Source organism: Dermacentor andersoni, chromosome 5, assembly GCF_023375885.2.
Source record: "Dermacentor andersoni chromosome 5, qqDerAnde1_hic_scaffold, whole genome shotgun sequence".
In the NCBI taxonomy this organism is placed as follows: domain Eukaryota; kingdom Metazoa; phylum Arthropoda; class Arachnida; order Ixodida; family Ixodidae; genus Dermacentor; species Dermacentor andersoni.
Genome location: NC_092818.1, coordinates 3993842 through 4008729, shown reverse-complemented (window position 1 = coordinate 4008729; position 14888 = coordinate 3993842). Strand labels below are relative to the sequence as shown.

At 47.4% G+C, this 14888-nt stretch overlaps 1 protein-coding gene across 3 annotated transcripts in view; it reads right to left on the bottom strand.

Annotated features, from left to right (window-relative positions):
* The window catches only part of LOC126529909 (nuclear factor related to kappa-B-binding protein), a 437784-nt gene that overhangs the window by 220887 nt on the left and 202009 nt on the right, over positions 1-14888 (bottom strand). For all 3 annotated transcript variants that reach the window (XM_055070097.2, XM_055070098.2, XM_050177360.3), the window contains one exon: positions 4062-4149. In XM_055070097.2, coding sequence (XP_054926072.1) covers positions 4062-4149 — 88 coding nt within the window. The remainder of the gene's footprint in view (positions 1-4061; positions 4150-14888) is intronic.

Sequence of the window (14888 nt, the reverse complement as noted above, 5' to 3'; positions counted from 1 at the left end):
TCAGTAGTGGATGTAAAAGAAGAAGACAGGCTACGTGGGAGCGGATTGATGAGGTAGTAAACGTCGTTGAGCTTGTGGAGAACTTTGTTGAGTCCGGTGTAGAGAGGGAGGAGCTCCTTGCGCAAAACCTTGGCGTCGAGACAGTACCCAGAGTAGGACCAGAGATTCAGGAAGGTACTCGGCTTCGCAGTGTTGGTTATCATAGCGCTTTTTTGGGGAGGCTTACGACACACATAGCCTAGTGTGAGCAACCTGGCGAGCTATTGTGGCTCGAAAGGCGATGTCCTGAGCATATGCGGTGGGTACGGGGGGATCAGTAGGAGGAAGCATCTTGAAGGGCAATGCAGGGTTGCGGCTGTATAGCTGAATGAAAAGCAAATAGCCAGCGGCATCATGCCAGGACAAGTTGTAGGCAAAAGTAACGTAGAGTAGGCTGGCGTCCCAATCGCGGTGATCAGTAGAGACGTACATAGACAGCATATTCGCGAGAGTTCGGTTGAGGCGCTCAGTAAGACTGCTAGTCTGTGGACGGTAGGCTGTCGTATGGCAATGTTCAGTAGCGCAGCTATGAAGAAGTTTGTGAACGACCTTTGCTAGGAAACAGCGACCACGATCCTTAAGACGCTGGTGTGGAGTCCTGTGCCGAAGAATGACATCATTGTGCAGAAAGCCTGCAACGTCTATAGCGCAGCTACTGGACATGGCGTGCATGATGGTATATCTGGTCATATAGTCGGTTGCGACGGCAATCTATTTGTTGCTGGATACGGATGTAGGGAAAGGTCCGAGCAAGTCAAGGCCGACGCGAAAGAAGGGCTCCGATGGAATGTCGACAGGTTGACGCAGGCCAGCCTGTGGAAGAGCAGGACATCTGCACCATTGACAGTGCTCGCAAGCAGCAATGTATCGGTGCATGGAACAATACAAGCCAGGCCAAAAGAACTGCTGTCGCATGTGGTCGTAGGTGCGTGATGTGCTGAGGTGTCCCACAGTTGGGAGTGTCGTGTAGATGTTGAAGAATGGTGGTACAAAGGTGCCAAGGAACAACAAGCGAAAATTTCGGCCAGTCAGGTTTCATGTTGCAACGGTATAGAACTTCACTGCATAAGACATACTGACGTAGAGAAGGCTTGGAACGTGCGGAAGAGAGTTGCTGAATAGTTAGCTTTAGAGATTCATCCCGACGTTGATCGGTGCCAATGTCGCATAAATCAGATATGCCGAGCACACAGGAATCATTGTCATGGTCAGCGAGGCTAGCAGGGTCCATCGGATGGCGCGAAAGATAATCAGCATCGTGATGTAGACCACCAGATTTATAAATTACCTCAAATGTATATTCCTGCAGTCTGAGAGGCCGGCGACCAAGGTGACCAGTTGGGTCCTTGAGCAACGACAGCCAACAAAGAGTGTGGTTGTCGGTAAGAACGAAGAATGTGCGGCCATACCCTGACAAGCGTTAATCTTGTCAGGGTCAGGTTGGACATCTGTAGCACTTACAAGTTGACCAAGCACAGATATTGGTTGTCTGCCGAAATTACACTTTTTGGAGTTTAGGTGGAGTCCCACCCAACGAAAGACAGCTAGAATGGTCGCCAAACGAGTAAGGCGACTTTGAAACGTTGGGGGAAAACACAATGATGTTGTCTAGGTAGGAGAGCCAGATGGCCATATGTAACCACGAAGAAGAGGGTCCATCATGAGTTTGAAGGTTGTGGGGATGTTGCACGGTCAAAATGGCATAACTTTGAACTGATAGAGACTGTCTGGTGTGACAAAGGCAGTTTTTTCTCGGTCCAAGTCGTCAACAGAAATCTGCCAATAACCTAAGTGTAGGTCTATGGATGAGAAGCATCTCACACTGTGAAGACGGTCAAGGGCGTCATGGATTCATGACAGCGGATATACATCTTTGCGCATTATTTTAAGGCACGATGGTTGATGCGAAATTTCCAGCTGCCATCCTTCTTTTTTTTTTTTTTTTTGACCAAGACGACAGGTGCCGCCCGTGGACTGGAAGAAGCCTATATGATGCCTTTGGAGCGCATCTTATCGACCTCATGTTGCATGACCTGGCTTTTGGAATGGGACACGCAATATGGTCACAATCTGATAAGAATAGCATCTCCCATATGTATTTGATGACTTACGAGAGACATTTGACCCAGAGGGCAGTAATCGAAGTCGAAGATATCCCTGTAACACAATATGTTGATGGGCTAGTTGGTGCAAATCCATAATTACTTTGTTTAGCGCAAAACAATGGACACAAAAGAGACGACCAGGACAAGGTGCTGCTCTCAACTGACATCATTTTATTGCATCACTCCTTTATAGAGAGCAGAATCTAGAAGAACATGCACAGTGAACACCATGTGCAGGAACCACCAACATCCGATCACCAGAGCGCACTCATGCGACAGAATCCAGAAAACCATATTCAGCGTTGTGCAATGTTAAAGAAGGCACACTAATGCACTGCGAACCCATTAGTGTGCCTTCTTTAACCTTGTACAGCGCTTAATATGGTCAATCGTCTGCCATGGCCAATCATCTGGCCATCTGAATATGGCCAATGATCTGCCGTCCGCCATTCAACTGGATTCCGAGAGCGAGGAGGGAACCGTTGTCCCTGGGGCAGCGATCTTGGGCGAGGTAGCAACCTAGGGCGAAAGTCAGGTGTGCAGACGCAGACGGCAAAACCCAAGTTGCCTAGCTCCTCCCGCACAATGGACTGGACCAGGGCTGGCACATGAAAATCCCCGTGGCTGGTGTTAGAAAGAGCAGGAGCAATTGATTCAATTTCCCGACAAATGATTCATGTAAGTTCCGATGACGGCAGCGACGACTGCAGATGACAGACCTGTCCGGCTTCGCATGACGATGTCAGAGCGGCGTTCGGTAACCAAGCGAGCAATACGCTGACTTTTGGCCTGCTCAAAACACCGGCATTCTTCATAATTTCGTCGACGGTTGCACCATTTTGGCACAGTAATAGGTTGAACGCATTGTCTGTGATTCCCTTCTGCACGTGACCAACCTCGTCCGCCTCTCTCATGTCACTGTTGACTTTACGGCAAAGAGCCAAGACATGCTGAATGTAGGATATGTACGGTTCAGTAAGCGTCGGAGCACAGATGGATAGCTCTTCCGTTGCGGCTGCCTTTCGACTCATGGGCTTCCCAAACATGGCCCTAATTTTTTTTTTGAAAGTGTCCCAACTTCAAATCTCAACCTCGTGCTTTTTGAACAGTATCTTAGCCATTCCTTCGAGATAAAACAGCATGTTTGCAAGCATCAGCATTGGGTCCCAACAACTGATCTCACTGATGTGTTTATTACGGGCAATCCAATCTTTGACGTCAACTTCATCCGTACAGCAGAATGTCCTTAGGTCTTTAGGATGTGCAAGGACGATCGACTGGCTGGCACAGGCATGGTCGTGGTCTTGTCTGTCATCATGATGATCAAGACTCATACAGTGCTTCTGGTACCTCGCAGCTCCACCAAATTATAACGGGGGTTCATGAGTACATGGGGAGGAGACGAAATCGTATCTTACAATATTTACAGGCTGCTGCTATCCCAGAATAACTGACAGTATCTCACACGGCATGCCCCATCTTCTTTCTCTTCACGGAGCGACGCGGTCCTTTGACGGAATGCTCATACGTGATGCCTCGTAACAATATCTTCACAGACCAACGAGCGATACTTTATTGCGTAGAGAATCTTTTTGTAAAATTTCATGCAACATTTCCAAAATTGTAGAATGAGCCCAAATTTGTAACATAAAAAAAAAGTTATGAGTAAGCTACGACAGCTATGACAACTACGAAACCATGACAACTATGTGGTGTCCTTTATTAGTAAATACATGTAATATTCAGAGCGAGAACAGCACTTTCTTAAACAAATATATGTGTGAACAGTGCATTTCATGTTCAGTCAGCTGACAGAGTGCAAGGGATCCGTACAAAGTGATAGCTATGCTTGTGCTCCCATATTTCCGACGAGAGCCAACAGCCCTTTCAGGCAAGGCTCGAAAGAAGCGTACTTACGGGGTCGCAGCTGGGGCCTCCGTGACAGGTTGGTACGGGTAATCACTTCCTCCAAGGTCACAGAGGACGTGTCCAGCTCAGCCGTATTCTGCAATGCCATCGGTGCAACACAATTAAAGAATGAGCAGTGCAAGTCAGAATTCAATATTCTTTGAACAAACGCACAGTGAAAATGAGGATGCGAAAGTAGAAATAAACACTGCTGCATCCTCTTCATCCTTGCTTTCGTGTTTTGTGCTTCCTATTCTTGAAGAGGAATTCAAGAATGTGACACTTGAGTTATACAACAAAGTGTTATGATCCAGCATGCAGTCAAGTGCAGCAAACAGAAGTGATCACACAAATATAAACATGTGATAGGTGACAAAAAATGGTTCTGTGATGGATTCTTTGCTCCACAGCAATTCTGGGCTGAAGTGATGTTCTTCACAAAAATGTCTAAGAATAAGCTCCTTCTGCATGCAAAGTTCAGTCAGTGCAAAAGAGGCGTATTCCCACAAAAGGCACATTGCTGAGAAAATTGTCCCTTCCACGCTACAGTGTCACTGGTATTATGTGTGCCTTGCTAAATGCATATTTTAAGGAGGTGCTGTGGCAGTAAATCAAGTTAGCTTTGTTTTTATGGAATGACGCAGATTTTTTTTTTTTTTTGGTAATGGCAGTAAATGTGTGCTGAAAAGCATAATTTAGTTCACCAGGTCATTCTGGAGCCGATGATGATACTGGTAACCAATGTAGTCGAGCCCACATATAATGGCCCCACTTAAGACGAACTTTCGTTTAAAACGAACGAGAGCTGTGCGACCGTCAAAATATACATATACATTATTATTTCAATGGCATAAAATCACACATATTCCGTCTTTGAGTCCTGCCGATTAACTACAGCGAATGGACGGCATAAATCCACCACCGCGATGTGGAATAACGACGACCTCCGACCCCTTTGTGCACACGGTCTGTTTTTCCAAGCCTTCTCAGAGGCGAACTAGTATCCGTTTCGTGCCCCTCTACCCTCTCCACGCCATCACGCATTGCCCACAAGTGTCGGCATGTGGCTTCCAAGATTACCCTCCCACCTGTCCTCACAACTCCGTTCCTCTCTCCTCACTCTTTCTTGCAACTCCCTCGCTGTCTCGGCGCCGGCTAAAGTTCAGAAGTTTTGTTTTCTGGCTGTTACCGCAAAGCAGGCTTCTCCACACTAGTCTCCGTGCTTCCTCACTTTTGCGCTTCGTTCTAGTCGAGCCCGAGTTTAATTCAGGATGACGGACGGGAATGCCGTACGTGCAGCAGTCATGAAACAAAAAGCGCTGAACATGGCAACGAAGCTAACGAAGGTGCTAAAAACTGCGAGTTTGTGAAGAAGTACAACGTGTCTAAATCAACCATGTCAACGTTTCTAAAGAACAAGGAAAAGATCATCAGCCCAGCCACCAACTCAACGAACAGAAAGTGCCTGCAAAAGGCCGCCCATGCAGACGTAGAGCACGCACTGCTTTTAAGTGATTTGCTGACGCATGGACTCGCAACATTGCGATAAGTGGGCCAATGACGCTGGCCAAAGCCAAAAACTTTGCATTCCTGCTAGATTTTCCTGGCTTCTGCCCAGGCAATGGCTGGCTACATCGACTCAAAGTGCAGCATGGGATTGTTTTTTAATCGAATGCCGCCGAGGCGACTTCGGTAAGTGACCAAGACGTTGCCACTTGGCTTGTAAGAAACCGAGCCATTACTGTAAGCTACACGGAGCAGGATGTGTATAACACAGACGAACCTGCATTATTTTATCAGATGCTGCCGGACAGGACGCACGCCATGAAAGGCGACTCATGTGCTGGCAGAAAACACCATAAAGTGCACATTACAGTACTTTCGTGCAACCACTGTGTGCCCTTTGTAATCATAAAATCAAAGAAGTTGCGATGCTTTTGGAGCTGTGTACCTGTGCGCTACAGGCACAATACAAAGGCATGGATGACGCACAATTTATTCGCGGAGTGGCTGGGCGAGTTTCACCGCAACTACAGAGGCAAAGAAAGCGCGTGCTGCTCGTGCTCGGCAACTGCTCAGCACACAACGTGCGAACTTCTCCAACAGCAGTTACTCTACATTTCCTGCCACCCAATACCACTTCGAAAGTGCAGCCGCTTGATTTGGGCATAATACCTGCATTTAAGGCATCATATAGGCACCATATTGTGGAGAGAGAGAGAATAACTTTATTGAATTGGGGAAAGGGGGATAGGGGATTAGGAGCTTGATGGGTGGCGCCCCAAGTCCAGGGCTCCACTGGCTTCTGGCGCTAGCCGAACGTGACCAAGAGCCTGCTGCACTTTCGGGTCTGAGCTGGCGAGCTCTGCGTCCCATTGCTCCAGTGTGTTGGTTAGATTATACCTAACTAAGTACGCATTTAAACTTGGCAGTCTATTTTGGTATCCCCATGAGATTTGGTACAAAGACTGTGGCAAGTCGCTACACCACGGACAGGCACGCCCATATATCATTGGGAAAATTTTGCTTAATCTCAATAAATTTGGGTAGACCCCTGTTTGAATTCTTCAGAGATCTATTGCATCTTCCCCTTGCAAAGATATGTGGGGGGGTGCCATATCTTTGCCGCATGCCGCGCTGGTGAGCAAGAATATCGCATGGTGCCATATGTGCCGGATCGTTATCCTCCTCCTCCCGATGGCTTTCCTGTGAAGTGACGGGTTGTGAATGGGAGGGCGATGGTTGCTCCACTCGGTTCGTGAGCTCTCGAGCTAGAGCATCAGCCCTCTCATTCCCCTCCAGGCCTGCGTGTCCCAGGCACCAGACCAGTCTGTATGTACTTTTGAGTTCCTTTCCCAGGAGGTTGCTAACCTTGAAACGGAGATGACCGTTCATGAAAAAGCGGCACGCCTCCTGAGAGTCTGAGATAATGGTTTCTACGATTCCCCCATCTGTTCACGGTTCTTGATCGCCAAGGCGATGGCGAAGCAATCTGCCTTGGCAATAGAGGACATGATCAGGGAGGCACTTGACATTAGGCTAGTCTTGTATTGTGGAGCACTTGCTCATTGCCGTTGACTGCCCGGCCGCCAACTTGCCACTTATGTGCGGAACTGTTTCCGCAAGGCCAGCTTCATCAACGCAGTGTCTCATGTTGAGTTTGATGCCTCCGAAGATGATCGGCCCACCGGCAATTTGTAGCAGCGCGTCGTCGACTCCGACATGGCGGGCTACAACACTGGTTGGGATGACTTTATTTCTGCTGATGAAGATGCTGATATTGCGGAACCGTGCACGGATGAGGGCATCGCATGCAAAGTGCGGGCGGAGAGCGATGCGGAGGAATCAGTGACGATGAAACTTCGGAGCCAGCACCCATAAGCATGCTTAAAGAGCCTCAGGCAACTTGTCTATGTCAAGGGCCTCAGCGAATAGCATGTTTCTGCTTTAAATAAACTGGAGACCACCCTCATCGGATTTGCACTGCAGAAACAGATGAGCATCACAAACTTCTTTGCAAAGAAGTAAATTTTGTGTTTTGATTAGACACTTCTTTTTTTTAATGAATGAATGAATGTGTGGTTTTTATTGGCACAAGGGCCAGGTATGGCCAAAGAGCACCAAGCCAGTGTTGATGAATTCGCAGCGTAGTTATGAGTTCAATGAGGTTGATGTGACGTGGCTGTAAAGGGGCCTTAAAAATAGTCGCTCTAGAGTGCGTAAAATCTATCTGTTATAAGATTATGTCGATGATAATGACATGTTCTATGAGCAATAAAATCCATCGTGAGAGAATGATGCATTATAAAAGATATGTGAGATCGTAAAATTAGCTGGAGCACTACTGCCTCGCCAGAGCCCTTGAAACACAAGGGCCTGGAGGCATGTGCTATACAGTATGACTGTCACAGCGGCATCCTCTCAAGAGAGGAAGCGCTACGAATGTATGGGACTAATAACATGTAGGACAACATCTCTGAGGAAACCTAGGACTGTGTTTGTATTAAAAAGCGGTTCTGGACCGAGAAACATTACAGGATGAAGAGGAATGTGTTGACGGTATGCTAAGGAAAAATGTATCCTTCTCTCAGATCCAGCTTTCCGACACTCCAGGAGGACATGGACCACGGTCAGCCTCTCCCTGCATCTGCCACAGGTTGGAGGGTCATTTCCGGTGAGTAAGAAGTTATGGGTACCAAATGTGTGTCCTATTCTAAGATGACAGAATAGGACATCTGTCCGGCGTGATTTTATTGCAGAAGGCTAGAACCCTAATTGTGGCTTTATTACGTGCAGCTTATTATTTGTTTCCCTGTCCCACAAGCGTTGCCCGTAGTTTTGCAGTTTCCTGCGCAAGAAGGGCCTCAGATCTGTGACAGGGACTGCAGCGGTAGGATGAACAGAATACGATGCTATTGATGTGGCCATCTGGTCCGCCAGAACGTTACCTTCGATACCCCTATGACCCGGCACCCAGCATATATACAGTTTACATAGGACGGAATATAGTTAATTGATTACTGGATTTTTATGCTTACAAAATGACATCAAAGCCTTCACGGTGCTGAGGAAATCCGTATATATAACAGATTTTTTTAGTTTTGTTTTCCTTATATGCTTTACAGCCGACAATAGTGCGTAGGCCTCAGCCGTAAAGATGCTTGTTTCCGGATGCAGTACATCGGATTCCGAGAAGGATGGGCCGAGCGCTGCATAGGACACCCCCTCGCGTGACTTCGATGCGTCTGTGTAGAACTCCATGCAGGAGTGTTTGTATTGGAGTTCCCGGAAATGCATGTGGATTTCAATCTCTGGAGCGTGTTTTGTAACTTGCATGATAGATATATCGCATTGTATCATCTGCCACTCCCAAGGAGGTAGCAGCTTAGCTGGAGGCATTAAGCGATGTTTGAGGAGTGGGACATCCATTTCAGCGCTAAGCTCCCTCACACGCAGTGAAAAGGGCTGTCTTACAGAGGTACGATTGCGAAAGAGTGTAGCATATGTCATATCGTTAAAGGTACAGTCGAACCCGACTATATCGAACCCGTTTACATCGAATTATTCTATATATCGAACAATTTCTGGTCACGGTATAGTTACAATGAGTATATATAGCAAAAATTACGCTTACATCGAACAAATATTGCAGTGACTCCCGATATATCGAACGTCAAGCGGCGGAAAAGTGCCCCCAGAAGTTGGCTTTCCCACGCAGTAGCGGGGAAACCCGGCGGCGCGGCTCCATCCAACCGCTCTCCCTACCGTGACCGCGCTGCCTCGGGCTGTTCGGGCGAGCCGTCGACACTCCCCCTGTCGCGCATAGTGGAGGCCACATCCTCCCTCTTTCTCCATCATCTTTCACTTCCCATTCCCTCTCCCCTGACGACGCTTCGCCGTGCTCCATCACGGGTTGCAGAATCAAGCGTCCTTCGTTTCTTTAGATCACTATCTATCGACACTTCCCAGCAAAAAATGATCCTGGCCCGCCTCAGCGCTCGCTCAGACAGCCAATCAGAGGCTCTTGTGCTGTCTTCGTGCAAGATGGCGAAAGTGCGAGTTGTGCTGCTTATCTGGTTTATCGTGTTTGCGCCTTGTGGGCCGTCTCCCACAGTGTTGCCGTGATGAAGAGGCAGAATTCGCCTTTCGTCGTGAAGCTCGAAATCATAAATTGCGTCGAACGCGATGAGAAGTTGGATGTTCCCGCAGCGTGCAAGATTCCGCGGAGCACTCTCGGCTCGATTAGGGCTAAAGAGGCCAGACTCGCAACCCGGTGCCCATGGCGCCCGACGCGTACGAGGGGTTCTTCATACGTTCCGGTTTCCGCGTGCTCGGTGATGACTGTAAATTTTAATGAATGCGACGAAGCCGTTGGCGGTGTTGCCGAAGTTTGGAGCGAGCTGTCAAAATTTCCGGGACATTCGAATCAACGGTGGACGAGTTTGTGAGTGCAGATGATGGTGTCGCGACCACGGGAGAGCCCGAAAACGAAAACTACATCGCCGACATCGTACCGAGCACAAATGAAAGTAGGCACATTGAGAAAAGCAACGACGGTCCTCTGCCCACATCCTCCGAAGTGATTGGTGCACTCGCATTAGTCCGGTGCTTCTGCGCGAATGCGGAAGGTTGCGGCCTCAGCTGCTCCGACTCCTTAGACAACGTGGGGAAGTGCGTGCGTCGCAGGCAGCGAAATTGCCCAAGCAGAAGAAAATGCAGGACTAATTTATGCCAAACTAAGCTAGTTTCTTCAATAAAGTGATTTTATAAATGGTATGTGCTTTTATGACATCCAATTATTTAGCAGGCTTATATCGAATTATGCTCTATATCGAACTGATAGGCGTTTTTTTTGCGAGTTCGATATAGCCGGGTTTGACTGTATTAAAACACGGATGTTGAAGATTAGAGCAAACTTTTAGAAAATATGTTTGGCTAATGTATGTTCTCTGCAGATGGAGTGACCACTCATTTGATTCTACATGCAAACTTTCAATGGGACTTGTTCTGAGAGCGCCAGTGGCCAGTCGGATTCCTAGATGGTGGACCGGATCTAGCATTTTTAGCGTACTCGGGGCGGCAGAATGATAGATCACGGCACCAGAGTCCAATCGTGATCGAATTAGGCTCTTGTGGAGATTCATTAAACATTTTCTGTCGCTGCCCCATGTTGTATGGGATAAAATTTTCAGTAAGTTCATTGTTTTTAAGCATTTCACCTTGAGATACTTTATGTGTGGAATAAATGTTAGTTTAGAGTCAAGTATGATACCTAAGAACTTGTGCTCTTTGTTCACAGGGATTTGCTGGCCATATATTTCGATATTGGGATCTGCAACGAGCCCTCTCTTTCTTGTGAAAAGCACACAAGAACTTTTGTTCAGGTTCACTTTAAATCCATTTTCGTCTGCCCATTTAGATACTTTGTTCAAGCCCTGTTGTACTTGCCTCTCACACACTGCAAGGTTGCAGGATTTGAAACCTATTTGTATATCATCTACGTAAACAGAATAAAAAATGGCTGGCGGTAATGAAGCACGAAGGGTGTTCATTTTCATGATAAAGAACGTGCAGCTAAGCACACCTCCTTGAGGTACACCATTTTCTTGTATAAAAGGTCGCGACAATACATTGCCGATTTTCACGCGGGAGGTACGTTTGGACAGATCGCTTTCTATTATGTTTAGAATATTTCCATGGAAGCCCATCCCCGACAAGTCTCGCAAGATCCCGTATCGCCATGTCGTGTCGTACGCCTTCTCCATATCGAGGAATATCGATAAGAAGAACTGTTTATGTACAAATGCATTGCGGATATTTCCTTCAATGCGTACAAGATGATCAGTTGTGGACCGCCCTTCTCTGAAGCCACACTGATAGGGATCAAGCATATTGTTCAGTTCAAGGAAACGTATTAGTCTACAATTATTCATTTTTTAGAATAGCTTACAAAGACAACTTGTAAGCGCTATCAGGTGACAACTTGGCGCCAAGGAAGGGTCTTTACCCAGCTTCAAGACGGGAATAACGATAGCTTCATTCCATAAGGATGGAACGTACCCGGCAGCCCAGATGGAGTTGAAAAGTGCCAGAAGTGTCATTTTTGTGTCTTCGTGTAAGTTCTTAATCATGTCATAAATGATTCTATCAGCTCCCGGTGCAGAGCTTCTACATGTGCTCAATGCAGCTTTAAGCTCGGCAATATTAAAAGGACAATTATATGGTGCATCCAGACGGCATTTACGATCAAGTGTCTTAAGTTCAGCTATTTGTTTATATTTGAGGAATGATATTGTGTAATGCATGGAGCTTGATACATGTTCGAAGTGTTCGCCCAGAGCGTTCACCTGGTCCTCCAAGGTAGTCCCTTGGTCGTCCACTAAGGGCAGAGGGTGGATTTTTTGGCCCTTTATCTTTCGTACGCCATTCCATACTTTGGACTCTTGGATGTAGGAACTGATGCCAGAGAGAAACCTCTCCCAGCTAGCCCTCCTTGCCTGTCTCCGTGTGCGCCTTCCTTGTGACTTTGCGAGTTTAAATTCTATGAGGTTTTCTGCAGTCGGTGAGCGACGCAGCAAACCCCACGCTTTGTTTTGTTTCTTTCGTGCCAGTCTGCACTGTTCATTCCACCAGGGTACCCGTCTTTTACAAGAGAGACCTTGCGTTTGGGGAATGAACTTTTCAGCTGTGTCGATTATAAAACAAGTAAAATATGCTACTGCATTGTCTATGTTAAAATCAGTGATAAGATCTCGTGATAAGTAAGTTGCTTCCTTAAAATCATTCCATTCGGCGGAGGCTAGTTTCCACCGGGGTGTGTATGTAGGGGGCATTCATGTTGAGGCATTGAATTTAACATTACAGGGAAGTGGTCACTTCCACAGGGATTTTTATTACATGCCACTGCAAGTCCGGGAAAATTGAAGCCGAGCCAACAGACAGGCCTATTGATGAATATGAATTATGAATATTATAATAAGTTGGCTCCTTCTTGTTTAAGAGGCATGCACCGGAGTTCACAAGAAAATTTTCAATGAAACGACTCCTCGCGTCACATCGCGAGTCTCCCCACATGGTGTGGTGGGCATTAAAATCGCCTGCGAGTATGTAAGGGTCCGGAAGCTGGTCAATTAGGTTATAAAAATCACTTTATTCCAGATGAAAATTAGGGGGTATGTATAAGCAACATACAGTGATCAATTTATTAGAAAGAATTGCCCAAATTGACACTGCCACAAGGAGCGTCTGAAGGGCGCCATGGTGACAAGCTACGGACTTGTCTACAACTATTGCTACACCGCCAGACGAGGTATTCGCCTCGTTGCGGTCTTTACGGTAGATGGCGTACTGACAAAGAAAGTTTGTTTGTGTGCATTTAAGATGTGTTTCCTGAACACACAGCACCTTTGGGTTATGTTTGTGTAAGAGTTCTTTAACGTCATCGAGGTTGTGGATACGACCTCTAACGTTCCAGTTCATTATTTGTGTAGCCATATTGTTCGTGTTTTTATGCTGTGTGTCAAGAGGAGTCAAGTTAGAGAAATGACTTACGGAGCCTTTTCAGGCCCCGTGATTATGGTACGGGTTCTGTCTTTTTTGTAGCAGTCGCGAGACTCGCGCCGCTCCCGAGGTGCTAGATGCGCCTTCTGGCTCGGGGTTGTGTCTATCGACTCTTGGGAGCCGCTGGACTTCCGCTCACAAGAGCGGGGTGTTTTCACCGTAGGCCTTGCCTCGAAAAGCAGGGCCTAGGAGGCCACCAACCCGGAGGTCGATGGGCCCTCCTTCAGGGACGGCGCAGCAGCGCTGGCTGCTGACGCCAGGGGGGCTGGTGGCAAGGCCGCAACCACACTCGTTGTGGGCTGGGCCGGAGCTGGAGTCTGCTGCGACGTTGCCCCCTTGCGCGCCGCACCAGCATACCCTGAGGTATGAAAAAATGAAACACGTTTCCGCACTTCTTGAAATGAAATGTTTTCTTTGATTTTCATTGTGATTATGTCTTTTTCTTTTTTCCATGTAGGGCAGATTCGAGAGTATGCTGCGTGTCCACCGTCACAGTTGAGACAGTGGAGTGTGCCATTACAGTTGTTGGATTCGTGTTCATGTTCGCCACACTTCGGACATGTAAGTCGGCCACGGCAGCTTTGCGAACCATGGCCATATCTCCGACACTTGAAGCATCTTCGGGGGTTTGGGATGCAAGGCCTGACTCTAATTTTGGTATATCCCATTTCTAGGGTTTCTGGTAGCATGCTCGATGCAAAGGTAAGGATGATATGCTTAGTTGGAATGTCTTGGTTGTCTCGCCTGATCTTTATTTTTTGCACTTGAATGACATTGTGTTCTTTCCAGCCCTCCAGGAGCTCTTCCTCGCTTAGGCTCAATAGATCTTCATCAGAGATGACTCCTTTGCATGTGTTCAATGATCGGTGGGGGGTAACGGTGATTGCTACATTAAGGAATGCTAGGAGATTGGAGAGCTTGCTATGCTGTTGAGTGTCGCGGACCTCAAGCAGAAGGTCGCCACTGCTCATTTTTGTCACTTTGTAGCCAGCACCTAGTGTGTCAGTAAGGCATTTAGCTACGATGAAAGGTGAGATAGTTCTGACTGTCTTTTCGGAATCTTGACTGTGTATTACATGAAAGCGGGGGAAAGTTTCGTTGCGCTGGCTGAATAGCTGAAAGGTTTCTTCGGTGCGCCCTCTTTTTGAAAGAGGACGATCGAAAAAGGGGGGAGGAATGACGTCTTAGCCATGCAGAATAATTTAATTTCGGCAGCTACGCCAGCCGCCCACCACCGAGCCCAAAAAGGGGACGCCATGAGTCCGGGAGGAAACGTGCACGCCAGCTGTACGTAGCTACAATAACCTAATATAAGATACCCAAAGTTGGATACATACACCAGGTTAACCCTTGCCGCCTTGAAATTCGGAAGTGAGAAGAAGTGATAAGAAGACAGTAAGAAGACAGGAAAGAAGAGACAGCCAGAGCAAAAGCAAAAGATTGAATAGAGGGACAGGAAAAGGCGACTGCCGATTTTCTCCAGGTGGGTCAGTCTGGAGGTGCCGTCTATGTGATGCAGAGGCCAAAGAGGTGTGTTGCCTCCGCCGGGGGGCCTTAAAGGTCCAGACACCCAGCATCGGCTCAACCTCCAGGATCCCAGGCACACAATCCAGACACACAATCCAGTACATTTATATAGGGTATAGGCCATTTTATCAGCTGGGAGGAACGCAGCCTCAAACCTGCACTCCGCACCAACCTCTTCCTCGCACTGGTATGTGTGGATGCCGTTTTCTCCCAGCGGCAGGTTGAAAAGGTAGCGGTTTAATTGCGAAT